The 13,718-nt window shown below is 71.3% G+C and overlaps 1 protein-coding gene across 11 annotated transcripts; it reads right to left on the reverse strand.

Annotated features, from left to right (window-relative positions):
* Positions 1-92: 92 nt before the first annotated feature.
* On the reverse strand, positions 93-10,400 carry MIB2 (MIB E3 ubiquitin protein ligase 2). Of its 11 annotated transcripts, none has more exons than XM_070079408.1 (21): positions 10,219-10,364; positions 10,041-10,103; positions 9,364-9,528; positions 5,265-5,532; positions 5,023-5,194; positions 4,457-4,563; positions 4,191-4,385; positions 3,954-4,096; positions 3,740-3,835; positions 2,997-3,101; positions 2,764-2,926; positions 2,558-2,691; positions 2,331-2,479; positions 2,078-2,234; positions 1,843-1,997; positions 1,616-1,742; positions 1,297-1,530; positions 860-1,038; positions 602-783; positions 454-519; positions 93-380 (listed from the first exon to the last, which is right to left on the reverse strand). In XM_070079408.1, exons 4-21 carry the CDS (start codon positions 5,509-5,511, stop codon positions 142-144), a joined length of 2,850 nt encoding a protein of 949 aa, XP_069935509.1. In that variant the 5' UTR covers positions 5,512-5,532; positions 9,364-9,528; positions 10,041-10,103; positions 10,219-10,364; the 3' UTR covers positions 93-141. The 11 variants fall into 11 exon arrangements, with proteins under 11 accessions (XP_069935509.1, XP_069935508.1, XP_069935511.1 ...); XM_070079407.1 differs by having other exon boundaries at positions 3,740-3,847; XM_070079410.1 differs by lacking the exon at positions 3,740-3,835.
* Positions 10,401-13,718: the final 3,318 nt, after the last annotated feature.

The following is a 13,718-nucleotide window of genomic DNA, read 5'->3' on the forward strand; positions in this document are numbered from 1 at the left end:
AAGGTTCCTGGAGAGCGTCCGCCCGCCGGGCTCGCGGCTGGATTCGCTGTGCGCCCGGCCCGCCCGCCCCCAGACAGGCAGAGGCGGCCAAGTTCGAGAAACGCTTTATGGAGGACAGGTGCGGGGCGGGGGGCGCGCGGCTCACACGAAGATCTGGATGCGGTCGCGGATGGGCTGGCGGCAGATGGGGCAGGCGCTGAGCGCGGCGCCGCAGGGCGCGCACGCGCCGTGGCCGCACTGGAACACGAGGCGGATGTGGCTGTCGATGCAGATCGGGCAGGTGATGCGCTCCTCCATCTGCCGGTAGCGGCTCTGCAGCTCCTCCACCAGCTGCCGCGGCGCGCCGGCCGCGGGCGCGGCGCCGGCCACCTCCGAGCCATCTGCGGGACGGAGCGGGGCGTGAGCCCGAGGGGAGCGAGTGAGGCGGGGCGGCGGGGCGGGGGCCCCACCCACCTGCACGCAGCTTCTTGCCGATGACCACCTGGCACCTGATGCACTTCTTCATCCTGCGCGCGCACTCTGCGGGGCAGACCGGGCGGCGTTGGAGGGGCTCTGCGGGCCGGGGCAGCCCCCCCCCCCCCCGGCCGCCGGCCCCGCTCACCCTCGCACACCGTGCGGTGCTGGCACGGGGAGAAGAGCACCAGAAGCGACAGCTCCGAGCACACTAGGCACTCGGCGGCTTCGGGCCCCGTGGCGGCCACGGCGTGCAGGTTCGTCACGGTGTTCGGGGTGCCGAGTGCGGGCCTAGGGCCCGGGGCCGCGCCCCCGCCCGCCTGCCGCTCCCTGCAGTGGGAGGGAGGGGCTTGAACAGGCCCCGATTGGAGCGGGGGGGGGGGGGGCTGCCCGGGCGTGGGCTCACCGGCAGCGCTGGGCACAGCCCTGCAGAGCCTTGAGCACTCGGCCCTCGGCCGCCAGGTCCAGCGGGCTCCGGCCGCGGTGGTTGGCATAGCTCACGTCGGCGCCCTCCAGCGCCAGGAAGCAGGCGAGCGCCGCGCCCACGGTCAGCTCCTCGCTGCCCGGGAGGCCAGAGGCCTGCAGCTGGGCGGCAAGACAGGGGAGGTGAGGACGGGCGTCGGGGTGGCGCCTGCCCAGGCCTTCAGGACCAGACTCGCCCTGCCTGCCCGAGGCTGCTGGCCGCAGGTCCTGGGGCGGCCGGGCCAGGAGACTGGGTCACCCCCCACCTCCCGGCCTGGGCGAGCAGAGCACGTCCGGAACCAGGCCTAGGGCGCCGCCGGATCCTGCAAACCACGGAGCCCCAGGCTGCGCGGGGGACCCTGGGGCCCCAAACCTCCTCACCCTGGACAGCAGCTGCAAGGGCCCTGGGTCCCCCCCGGCCCCGTCTGCCGCCAGGGGCAGCAGCTGGTGACGCTGCAAGGCCACGTGCAAGGCCGTGTCCCCGTCCTCGTCCTCGGCGTTGACGCTGCAGCCTGCGTCCACGAGCAGCGGCACCAGCCCCACGTGGGCCTGCTGCACGGCCAGGTGCAGCGGTGACTGCAGCTTCCGGTTCCGGACGTTCACGTCACAGCGGCCCTGGGGGGCACGCAGGCTCAGCCCCGCCCCCGCGGTGCCGCGGCCCCGCCCCCAGCCCCCCGCAGGCCTGGGGCCTCTGCCACACCTCCCGGATCAGGATCTGGGCCACCTCGCGGTGGTTGTTGAGGGCGGCCAGGTGCAGCGCGGTGAAGCCGTCTTCCTTCCTGGCGTCCACCAGCTGCCGAGCCCGGGCCAGGATCTTCCTGACAGCTCTGTGGGGGCGCAGAGATCTGCCCAGGGCCTGGGGCTGCCCCCAGGGCGGGCGTGGCACAGGAGGCCGCTGTGGGGGAGCCCCCCCCCCCCGGCACTCACAGCACGTGGCCCTGCAGGGACGCGTGGTGCAGCAGCGTGAAGCCCTGCCTGTTGGTGGCGGTGACGTCGATGCCCGGCACCTCGGTGAGGACCTCCACGATCCCATTGGCGCCCGCCGAGATGGCAGAGTGCAGGGGCGTGTCCGCATGGGCATCCTGCCGGCAAGGGGCCTGCGGTCACTGGGCAGTGGCCTTGACCCCGGGGTCGGGCCCGGGCCCAGCAGACCGGCACTCACAGGCAGGTTGACGTCACAGCCTTGCTCGCACAGGACCCTCACCACCTCCAGGAAGCCCCTCTGCACGGCCACGTGCAGCGCCGAGCTGCGGGCACTGTTGACCACGTCAGCCCCACACCCTGCACTCAGGAGTAGCCGGGCCACGTCCGGCTGGTTCCTGCAGGGAGAGCGAGCCGGGGGGCAGGGGTGCAGAGCCTGCAGCTGGGCCCGTGGGCTCCGCCCCGAGCAGCCCCCGGCCCCAGCCAGGCCTCACCCCAGGGCCGCGTAGTGCAGCGCGGTGCTGCCCTCGTCGTCCGGCAGGTCCAGGCCGGCCCCTGCCTGCAGCAGCAGCTGCACCAGCTCCACCTGGCCCAGGTAGGCAGCCACCTGCAGGGCAGTCCGGCCCTGGTTCTTGGTGTCCACCTGCCAGGAGGACCAGCCGTCAGCAGGGAGCTCCTGGCCCTCGGCCCCCGGCCAGGCGGCAGGGCGGGGAGGGCGCACCTGCTCTGGGTGCCTCCGCAGCAGCTCCAGCGCCCGGGCCACGTTGCCGAGGGCCACCTCCACCACCAGCCTCCCCGGGTGCTCCGGGTCACTCTTCTGGGCCCTGAGCTTATCCAGGGCCGCGCTCAGGGAGCCTGAGGGCGGGGCTGCGGTGAGTGGTGGCCGGGGGGGCCCCGCCTCCCGCTGGCCCCGGGCGGGCTCCGCACTTCTGTTCTCCCTGGCGCGCTCGGCCACGGCCAGGTTGGCGTCCTCGGCGGGACGGTGGGCCACCAGGCAGGAGGGGCTGAATGTCCACCGCTGGCCGCCGACCGCCACACGCAGGTTCCCGTCTCCAAACACCTTCACCACTTTTCCCACGCGGCCCAGGGCCTGAGGGGGAGGGCTGGGGTCACAGCGGGCCCCGGGCGCGGGAGCCGGCCGCAGGGGCGCGGGCACTCACGGGGGCCATGTCGTCCGTCCACTCGCTATGCCCGGCCTGCAGCCGCTTCACGGTGTCCAGGTCGTCGAGGACGCGTACCACATCACCCACCCAGAAGGTGTTGTGCTAGGCGACAGGGGGCCACGTCAGACTCCCAGCTGTGTGGGGCCACGCGGGGTCCAGGGGCAGAAAGGTGCCCTGCCACACACCCCAGGACATGGGCCTGAACTTGACCCCAGGCACAGCCAGAGGGTCGGGTGGATGAGGGACATAGGTGACCAAGGGAGCCGTGGCCAGAAGTGGCCAATCAGCAGCATCCAGACCAGACCAGAGCAGCTGGGGCAGGTGGGAGAGGCCCGGTGGCCCAAGCCTGGACACTGAGCGAGCCCCAGGCAGCATGGCCAGGGCCCACCCCCCACCGCAGGGCCCTCACTATGCACACCACCTGTCCTGAGACCCCCACAGCTCCCTCCAAGGCCCCTGACACCCCAGCTTCAGGTCCCCTCCTCCTGCTTGCCCCACACCTGTGCCCCCATCCCCCACCTGCCCCCCACACCACACCCACCGGGGGCATCTCACCCCACAGCCGACCCAGCCTGCTTCCACCCTCAGGACAGACGCCGCCCTGGCCTGGCCACTGCAGCCTCACCCTCCGCTGGGTCCCTTCACACCCAACGCCCTCCCCGGTCACTCCTGGGCCCGGGACTGCGCGAGGCAGGGCTGCAGAAGCGGACGCACGGGGCTCAGCCCAGCCCCCCATGCACCTTGGTGAGAGCCCCGGGGTGGAACGTCCAGCGGGTCTCGGGGCTGAACTGCACACGCACGTCCCCGCGGTCGGTGATGCGGTGCACGGTGCCCGTCTGTCCGATAAACTGTGGCGGGTCACGGAGGCTGTGGCCAGGTCGGGCTGGACTCTCGGGGGAGGAGGGCAGGGGAGGGGACCGGAGGGCACAGGGCCTCAGCAGGTGGGCGGCTCACCTCCGCCATCCTGGGGTTCCAGCCACCGTGGCCTTCCTGCATCTCCCGCAGGACGTCCGTGTCCAGCAGGCACTTGACCTTGTCCCCGTACTGGAAGGGCCGCCCGTCGGCACTCACCCTGCGCTGCAGCTCGGCAGGCTGCCCTGGGGAGGGGGGAGGGGCCAGGCGGGCCTCAGGCGGCAGCCCCTCCCCCAGCAGGGCAGGAGGGCAGCTGGTTCAGGGGGCCCAGCCCCGTACCAAGCCTCGGGAGGTGCTCCTTGTAGTAGAAGCCGCCGGCCGCCTCGCCCACACACCTAAGGTCCACCTTGCCCTTGTGGCCCACGCGGTACACATTGGTGGTGCCATCAGCCCACGTCACGCTGGCCACGCTGCGGCCCGTCTCCACGTCCCAGCCACGGATGTCCACCACGCGGCCGGGCTTCCCTTCCCCTCCTGGGGAGAGAGGGTCCCCGTCGGCCTCGGGCTGCGGCCCGGCCCGGCCCGGCCCCTCGGCCAGCACTCACCGTCCTGCGAGCCCCATTCCCAGTCTGGGCCGCGCACCACCTTCGCGCCCTGGAAGATGCCCTTCAGGGGGACGCGCAGGAGGCCCTGGCGGGGACTCAGCGAGACACTGCGGGAGAGGAGACCCTGAGCCGGGCGGAGCCCCGCCCCCAGGCCCGGGGGGTGGGCAGGTGGGAGGTGCCCCGCAGCGGGCCGGTGTGTGGGGAGACGTGAGGCGTGCAGGCTGGGAACAGCGCAGCCCACGGCCCCGCACTCGCCGCATGCGGTGCACGGTGCCTGCCTCAGCCCAATCCCACGACCACAGGACACTTCCCTGGCCACGCCCTGGCCTGGCGCCCGGCACCACGCCCCGGTCAGAGAGCTCACCGTGGGCCTGGGGCCTCCACGAGGGATGCGAGCGGCCTCATGGCCACTGCTGCCCGAGTCCCGGGGAGCGGCCCGAGCCTCCCAGGGGTGCCCGTAGCACCCGCCTCGGCAGTCCTGCTCCCCCGGGGGGCGGGACCCCGGCCCGGGCCATCCTCGGGGAGGTGCGCCCGGCAGGGATCCGGGCGGCTGGGCGGGGACTCACGGGCGCGAGTGCGCGGTCTCGTAGCGCTCGAAGGCGTGGCCCAGGTCGTGCCGGTTGTGCATGTAGCACTGCGTGCACAGGTCGTAGTCGAAGCACACGCGGCACTTCCAGCGCATGCCGCGCAGCCCGTGTTTCTTGCAGCAGTCGCAGATGATGTTGGGGTGGCGGACGCCTGGGGCGGGCAGGGCCGGGGTCAGGCGGCGGCGCGCCGGCCCCGCCCCCAGGCCCGCCCCCGCGCGCACCTATCTGGGCGTTGTCGTAGAGCAGCAGGTCGTGCGCGCCCTGGTAGCCGGCGCGGTAGTTGGTGCGGGTGCCCTGGTCCCACTGCACGACGACTGTGCGGTCGGGAGTCGAGGCGCTGCCGTGCCGGCCCAGCTCCACCACCGTGCCCACGCCGCCCTCGCCGCCGTCCTGCTGGCCCCACTTCCAGTCCACGCCGCGCACCACGCGCATGCCCACCTGCACGCCTGCCTGGGGGTCCGGGTCCATGGTGGGCGGCACTGCCGGGGCCTGCAGGCAGAGGGCGCCCTCAGGCGGGGCCAGGTGGCCACGGGCCGACCCGCCCGCTGCACCTGGCGCCTGCTCAGAGGGGGAAGCCCGGAGGAGAGTCCTGGGGGACTGCTTAGCCCCAGCCATAAAGCGGCAGTGCAAACGCTCTGGACCTGCCCAGAGGGGCCCACAGGCCGGCCCCAGGGAGGCGGAGCCGCCCCACCAGCACCTGCCCGCCTGTGGATGCTCCTCTATGGTGACGGCACACAGCGGCCAGCAACGCGCTCAAACTGATGTGGCGGTGCTGCCGCGTGGCGCAGCAGGTTAAGCGTCCACGTGGGCACCAGTTCCAATCCCGGCTGCCGCAGTGCCAACCCAGCTCCCTGCTAATGTGCCTGAGAAACCGGCAGACAGCCAAGCACCCAGCACCCCCGTGGGAGACCAAAACAGAGTCCCAGGCTCCCGGATTCCGCCTGGCCCAGCCCTGGCCAACGAGGAACAAACCAGCAGACGGAAGAGGCGTCCCCTCCCACCCGCCGCACTCGCTGTGACTCTGCCTTTCCAAAAACTTTCAAAATGAGCCTTAAAAAAAAAAAATTGGAGGTGCCCTTGAGAGGCAAGAAATACAGCTCTTGGAAGAAAACAGGCCGCTCCTGGCACAGTCGGGCTGCTGGGCGACAGGGCAGCACACGTGACCTCGGACCAGCTCTCCACCACGGACCACACGGCCACGGCTGGCGGGCACAACGCTGGCACAGGCACCCTCGGATGACCACAACAGCACCTCTGCCCACTGCTCACAGCTGGGACACCCCCACTGCAGGACCAGCTCCCGAGAGGCGTGGCCTGGCCAGGCGGGGCACGGACCCCTGGCCTCACACGGAGCACAAGGCCACCCCACTATGGACAGCAGCAGAGGGCGGCTGCTTGTTCACCCCAGAACAAGCGACACAGCGTAGCAGGGGCCAGGCAGCCGACCCCGGGGCTCCAGACCCCAACCTAGGGGCTGGCTCTGAGCTCACGGCCATCTGTGGCCTGGGCATTCTCTGTGTGAGTGAGGGGGAGGGGAGGACAGGCTCATGGCCCCAGACAGAGCAGTGATGGCCACTCCCCTCCTCACTCAAGGGCAGGGCCCGTGGCTGGGCAGGTGCCGCCCCAGAGGTGCTGCCAGGGCCAGAGCTGGCCGAGTGTGGGCGTCCTCAAGCCACACCCTACGCTTCCCAGGAGGCTGGCAGGCGCGTGGCCGTGGGTCCAGCTTCAGTTAGGCCCCAAGGGCCCTGACACCCAGGCTTGGCCAGTCTATAGGTGGGCAGCAGCCAGCCCCAGCAGTGGCGCCCGGGATAAGCCCATGTGAGGGCCCAGCCCCCCTGCAAAGCCTGCACCCAATGCGGGGACAGTGCCCCTCCAATGCGTCTCCCCAGGGGATCAGGGCACAGACCCCCTCGGCCGGCTCCACCTCCTTCCCTCTTTGCACCAGGACCGCCGGGGCTGCCACAGAAACCCACGGGGGCTCCCAAGAAGCCTCAACCACACGCCCCAGCTCTGCGTCCAGGGAGAAACCTCAGACCAGCCCAGGCCCCACTGGGACCCTGCACCAGGCGGCCTCCTGCCTTCCACAGGACACGGCCACGCCCAGACCAGCCGCTGGAGTGCCCTGTGCTGAGGATGCGACCCCAAACAAGGCAGGGGGCTCAGGGTGGCCACCGGCTCTGCCTCCCAGCACTGTACCCGCCGTACCCACACAGAGCCAGGCATGGAGCCCTCATATCCACTCACTGCCTGTGCCCCACCTGGACAGTCCCCGAGAGCACCTGACCCTCAGAGCACGTGCTGGGTTCCTGTGGCGGGCAGCAGACCCCGTGTCCTGAGGGCCCAGCCAGCCCAGGCCCGTCCCACCTACCTACTGGCTGGCCGTGTGCCAACCATACGGCAGGCTTTGGCTCCCACCAGGAATGCCCAGGACCCCTTCCTGGAAATGGCCCCGACCCCTCGGGAGACCCAGCGGGCCGAGCAGCCTCCATGTGTGATGGGAGGAGCCACAGCTGCCCCCACTCCCCAGGGGCTCGCCGTGACCAGCTCCAGACCACGCGGCCCCGGAGAGCCAAGGGCACGGCCAGGCTGAGCCCCCACCACGGCCCCCGCAGACACGGCAGAAGCAGCTGAGCGGAGACGGTGGCCGGGGGCAGAGGGGTCGCCCAGCGCTGTGGGGCCCCAGGCTGCTGGCCTCTGCCAGACCCTGACCCACAGGCTCTCTGCCCAGCCGGGAGCCAGGCCTGGTCATGGTGGGGAGAGCAGAGAGAAGGGCTCCTCCCTGCCCGACGCCCCACAGGAGCCACAGCTGAGCTGGTTCCAGGGAACTGGCCCAGAACCAAGAAGGCCTCTGGCAGGAAGACCCGAGCGCCACAGCCGGCGCTGCGGTCACTCTGCGGCCAGGGCGGCACGCCCCGGGCAGGGGCCACACCGCTTGTCTGCTGGACATTTGCCAACGAGACACGGGCGTGCCACAGCGTGACCTGTGCCCTGCGGACGGGGCTGGGGCACTCGCACAAGGTCTGCGGGCAATCAGGAAGGCAGGAGGGGGCCGCCACGGCCTCCACCCGCGGGCGCCAGCGCCGGTCCAGCCGTGGCAGCGGCCGAGGCCTGAGCCACACCTGCTGGCGCTCACTCCAGGCATTTAGCATGGCTGCTGCCTGCCCAGCCCTGGCCCCGGGCTGTCCCTCACGGGAGCCCGCGGGAGTGGGGCAGCTGAGGGGACGCAGGCAGGGTCTCCCTCCCCACCTTACCTCTCGTGCCTGGAACTGCACCCTGCGATGCCCGGGGCAGGAGGAGGGGCTCAGGGGAGCTCAGTGCACACACAGGGTGCCCAGCCCTAAGGGGCCCGGGCCCAGGATGGCCTCCCCTGGCCAGGGTCGCCGCCTCCGCCCTGCTGCCACCCGTCCCCCGTCCCCGTGGGGACAGACGGGGACACGGCTCCCGGGACATTCCAGGACCCTTTGGAGAGGGCCGGGGCTTCCCCCCACCCCCGCTCCTGAGGCCGGCATGGACAGGGTCCAGCACCCAGCCTCGGGCTCACTGTCTCATTCAGTCTCAGCAGCGAGGGGCAGGGCCAGGTGGGGAGAGGGGTCCAGTCCACTGGGCGGCCTCCGGCACAGTGCTCCGGACCACCGGGGAGGCCTGTCTGTCAAGCCTGGGGGTCTCAGAACTGAGGCTGCCGGCAGGGCATGGACCTCGGCCTCCCCGGCTGCGGCCAGCCGCGGAGCAGTCGGAGAAGTGGGCGGGGGCAGGGAGGGCGCCCCACAGACCGCAGGGGAGTCCCTGCCCAGGTGCCGCCCGTGGGGGCCCCGCCACCCTACCCCTCCCGGACAGCATGAGGCCTCCAAGTGCCCACTCCGCTACAACCCTGCGGGCCCCAGGCTCAGAGCGGCGGCACAGCTGGGCCCCCCGCGTGTCCGTGGTCGGCTCACTCTGGCCCGAGACTCCTGGGGCAAGTGCAGGTGCGCAGGCCTGACCTGGCCTGGCCAAGGCCACCCAGAGGCAGGGACCCCAGGGGCAGCCACAGCCGGGGGGGGGGGGAGGGGGCGACAGCGTTCCCCTGTGCAGGACGCCGCGAGGGCCACGGCCACCGCAGCCCCTGGCGTCCCCATGGCCCTCCTCCCGTCCCCTGACACTCAGCTGACCACGCCACCAACACAGAGCCACCAACGTCTGCCCCTCCGCAGAGACCCTGGCTCCGCCCAGGTCACAGGCCGGCCTGAAGCCCCTGGGAGGCCGCTGCTACACCTGAGGCGCCCGTGGGGGTGGGGGTGGGGGTGGGGGTGGGGGCGACAGGCGCGGGGCGGATCGGGGTCTCACCTCAGAGCGCCCGCCAGCCTCCAGCCAGCATCCCAAGCCTTCAGCCGCTGCTCCCCCGGCCGCCGCGGTCTCCTGTTGGAACGCAGCCGCAGCCGCTGACCAGGCCCCCCCGGCTGTCTCCAGGGGCCGGGGGTCGGGCGGTGGAGGAGGACCAGGCCGGGCCGTCTGCGGAGAGTCCGTGGGAAAGGCGTTAACCACAGACCCGCCTTCAGCGAGGCGCTGCAGCCCAGCGAAGGCACAGGTGACCCCGCACCCGCACTGACCCTGTCCGGCGCCAGCGACTGGCCGAACGCCGGCCGCAGCACCCCGGACCCCCGCGGAGTGGGCTGAAGCCCGGAGGCGGGGGCCAGCACCCCCGCCGCGGAAAGCCCTGGGCTGGGGGGGCCACGACCTCTGACCTCCACCGCCCAGTGGGGTCACCGCTGCCCCCTGCCCGCACCTGACCTTGGGTGGAGGCTGACATCTGGGGACCTGTTGCGCCCGCAGCAACAGGCCAGGCAAGGCCCCCCCCCGGGAAAGGCAGGGCTGCCGCGTCCCCGGGCCCAGCGGCGCCCGCCCGCCACCCTCGCGGGCTTCACGGGGGTCTCCTGCGCATCGCGCCGCCGCCCACAGGCACGCGCGCTCACGCACCCAGCAGCAGACCCCGCCATCGGGTCGCGCCCGCGTCAGCAGCTCACCAGTCTGGCGGTCCGCGCGCGCCCGGCCTCCGGCACCCGCCTCCGACCGCGGCCAGCGTCCGCCTGTGGCCGAGGGCAGAGGCCGAGACGCAGTCGGCGGCCGGTCCGGACCGCGGCCCCGGCCCCGGCGGCCGCCCCGCCCGCTGCCCGCCGCCCGGCCCCGCCGCCCTCCACTTGCCCGAAGTTTCCGCGCTGCCCGGGAGCCGGGCACGGGGCCCCGAGCAGGCGGACAGCCCGTCGGCCCGCCTGCGGTCAGGGGCGCGCGGCAGCCGCCGGCCTGGGCTGCTCAGCGGCGGCCACTGCAGGCCGCCCGCCGCCCGCAGCGCCACCGGAGAACGCCGCGCAGCAGCCCCCGCGCCCGCCCTCCCGGTCGCCGCACTGCCTGCCGGGACTCGTAGTCCACAGGCGCCCGGGAGGACGGGGGCGGGGCGGCCGCAGCTCCCAGGAGGCCGCGGGGTCGGGGCGGGACAGAGAGGGGCGGTGACGCGCGCCGGGGGCGGGGCGACGCACGCCAGGACGGGGAGAGAGGGAGGGGCGACGCAGCCAGGCGGGGGGAAAGGGAGGGGCTAAGCAAGCCAGGCGGGGGGAAAGGGAGGGGCTAAGCAAGGAGGGGGACTACGCAGCCGGGAGGGGAGGGGCTAAGCACGCCTGGGGAGGGGCTAGGCCGTCGGGGCGGGGCTAAGCACAAGGGGAGGGGGAGGAGCGGCGCACGCCGGGGCTCCGGGCGCGGGGCTTAGGACCGCACAAGATGACCGGGCCGCGGCGGCCGGGACAGCACGGGTCGGCCGGCCGCGTCTCTGCAGTGCGGGGCCACGGCGAGAGGGGGAAGTTATGCCTCTGACGGGGAAAGCACGAAGGGCTGGGGGCGCGGACGCACCGCCACCCCGAGGTGACGTCGGACCCCGACGGCGGGCGGCCAGGCTCGGCTGACTGCGACACCTCGGCCGCCCGTCCGGACGTGGCGGCGCCTGCGCCTGCGCGATGGGCATCCCCGGGACGCGTGCGTTGCCGTGGGGATGGGAGCCGCCGAGTGACAGCTCTGCTGGCGCAGTGGGCGGGGCTTCCGCGGACGGTGACAGGTCCGCGCAGGCTCGGGTTTCGATGGACGCTTGGAGACCTCGGTGCGCTGACTCCGCAGGGGTGGCCGCAGCCAGGCCGGCCCGGGAGCGGACCCGGGACTCCGGTTCAGTGTGCGTGTCCATGCGGCGACCTGGACCCGCGCCCGCGCGCGGTTTTAGCCCCGCAGAATAGACTCCAGGGCCCAAGGCCGCGGCCCCGCCCTCCTCGCGCCCCCTGCACCCCGCAGCCCTGGCAGCCACGGTGCTACCAAGGCTGCCTTTGTTAAGCCCACGGACGTTTGTGGCCTCCCGACCGGCGCGCGTGGTCGAGGTCCCTGCCTGCTGCTGGGCGGACGGCACCTGCCGTCCTGCCCCGGGAGACGCGGCCGGCGGGGCCGCTCCCTGGGGTTCATGATCAGCCCTGGGCGGGACCCAGGAGTCACCCTCGGGTGCAGACGAAGCCTCGGCGCCGGGCGCGGCCGGGGACTGACGGGCCTGGTGGGAATTCACGGTGCAGGACCCCAGCAGCGGGTTTAGATGAGACAGCCCTGGCCAAGGGGTCTCCGTGGTGCCCGGGCCTCGCCCGTGTCCGGGCGGCGAGCAGTGGAGGCAGGGGCGCTGTGCTGACCCCAGCCCTGGCGCCCCGCCTCACTGACCCGTGTGAGCCTGAGCTCCCTGCAGAACGAAGCCCGCGGTATAGCCCAGCTCTGGGCTCAGGGACACGTGACCCAGGCGGCGCCCCACACTGAGGGGACCCTGACCCCGGGCGCTGAAGTTAACGGAGGTCATTGGTTAGCAAAGGTCGCCTCCCTGCCACACCCCTGGTGTCTGCGCCCTTGGAACTCGCGGGGTCCCCACCCAGACACCTGCTGTGCGGAGCCGCCCGTGGGGGGCTGAGCCGCATGCCCTGCCCGCTCTGCCAGCCGGGACAGGCAGGGGCTCTAGATACAGCGATTAGGGCTTGGCCTGGGGGCCTGTGGACAGTGCCCTGGGCCCCTCCCCTCTTGCGCCCCATTTGTGCGCTGGCCTCCAGGAGAGCCAGAGCTTCGCGCAGGAGAAAGCTGGGGCAGGAGCGGTGCAGCACCTGTGTCCCACGCTGGCGCTCCGGCTGCTGCACGCCCCGTCCAGCTCCCTGCTGTGCACCTGTGGAGGCAGCCCGTGCTGGCCTGGGGGCCCGGGGCCCTGCGCCTGCGGGTGGAGGGCCCGGCTCCTGGCTCCGGCCTCGCCCAGGCCCAGGCGTGTGGGGACTGAACCGCTGTGGGAGTTGCTCTGCCTCTATTTCAGATCAACAAGTCACTGTCCTAGGTACACCTTTAACTTGGAGACAGGTGAGCCAGGCGCTGCTTCCGGGACTCCCACGCGGGTGCAGGGACCCAAGCACTTGCGTCATCTTCCACTGCTTTCCCAGGTGCATTAGCAGGGAGCAGGACCAGAAGTGGAGAAACCGGGACTCGAACCAGTGACTTTATGGGATGCCGGTGTTGCAGGCTGTCTTTAAAAAAATATATATATGTTATTTATTTATTTGAAAGTCAGAGTTAAATAGAGAAGGAGAGGCAGAGAGAGAGAGGTCTTCCAACCCCCTGGTTCACTCCCTAGATGGCTGCAATGGCTGGAGCTGCGCTGGTCTGAAGCCAAGAGCCAGGAGCTTCTTCCAGGTCTCCCAGGTGGGTGCAGGGGCCCAAGGATTTGGGCCATCTTCTACTGCTTTCCCAGGCTCATTAACAGGGAGCTGGATTGGAAGTGGAGCAGCTGGGACTCCAAGCAGCACCCACAGGGGATGCCGGCGCTGCAGGCGGCAGCTTTACCCGCTACACCACAGCGCCGGCCCCACAGGCTGGGTCTTTAACCTGCTGAGCATCAGCCCCAATCAATTTTCAATGTAAATTTGTTTTCATCAGTTCCACTGGTTCACTCTCCAAATGCCAGCAACAGCAAAGACCAGGCCAAGCCAAAGCCAGGAGCCGGCCCCTGAGGTAGGGCCATAACCGGCTGCCCACCAGGGCGTTGGCAGGGGGCTGCGTGGGAGTGGGAGTGTGGAACTTGGACCAGGCTCCGGTGCGGGATGTGGGCACCCTGAGCAGGAGGCTGCTGTGCCGAAGGTCTGCCCCGCCTTGTTAACAAACCTGCTGGCATAGAAACTGCACAACTGGGGCCGGCGCCAGCCTGTGGTGTGGTGTCCGCTGTGACAACAGCATCCCACATGGGCACCAGTTCAAGTCCCAGCTGCTCCACTTCCAATCCAGCTCCCTGCTACGGCCTGGGAAAGCAGGGGAGTGCTTGGGCCCTGCACCCGCCTGGGAGGCCTGGAAGAAGCTCCCGGCTTCTGGCTTCAGTGTGGCCCAGCCATGGCCATTGCAGCCACTTGGGGAGTGAACCAGCAAATGGAAGACTCTGTCTCTCCCTCTCTCTCTCTTTCTCTGTCTCTCTCTGCCTCTCTGAAACTCTATCTTTCAAATAAGTCAATCTTTTTTAAAGAAATTAAAATAGGCTGGTGCCGCGGCTCACTAGGCTAATCCTCCACCTTGCAGCGCCGGCACACCGGGTTCTAGTCCCGGTCGGGGTGCCGGATTCTGTCCCGGTTGCCCCTCTTCCAGGCCAGCTCTCTGCTGTGGCCAGG

This window comes from Oryctolagus cuniculus, chromosome 7, assembly GCF_964237555.1.
Source record: "Oryctolagus cuniculus chromosome 7, mOryCun1.1, whole genome shotgun sequence".
NCBI classification, from domain to species: Eukaryota; Metazoa; Chordata; class Mammalia; order Lagomorpha; family Leporidae; genus Oryctolagus; species Oryctolagus cuniculus.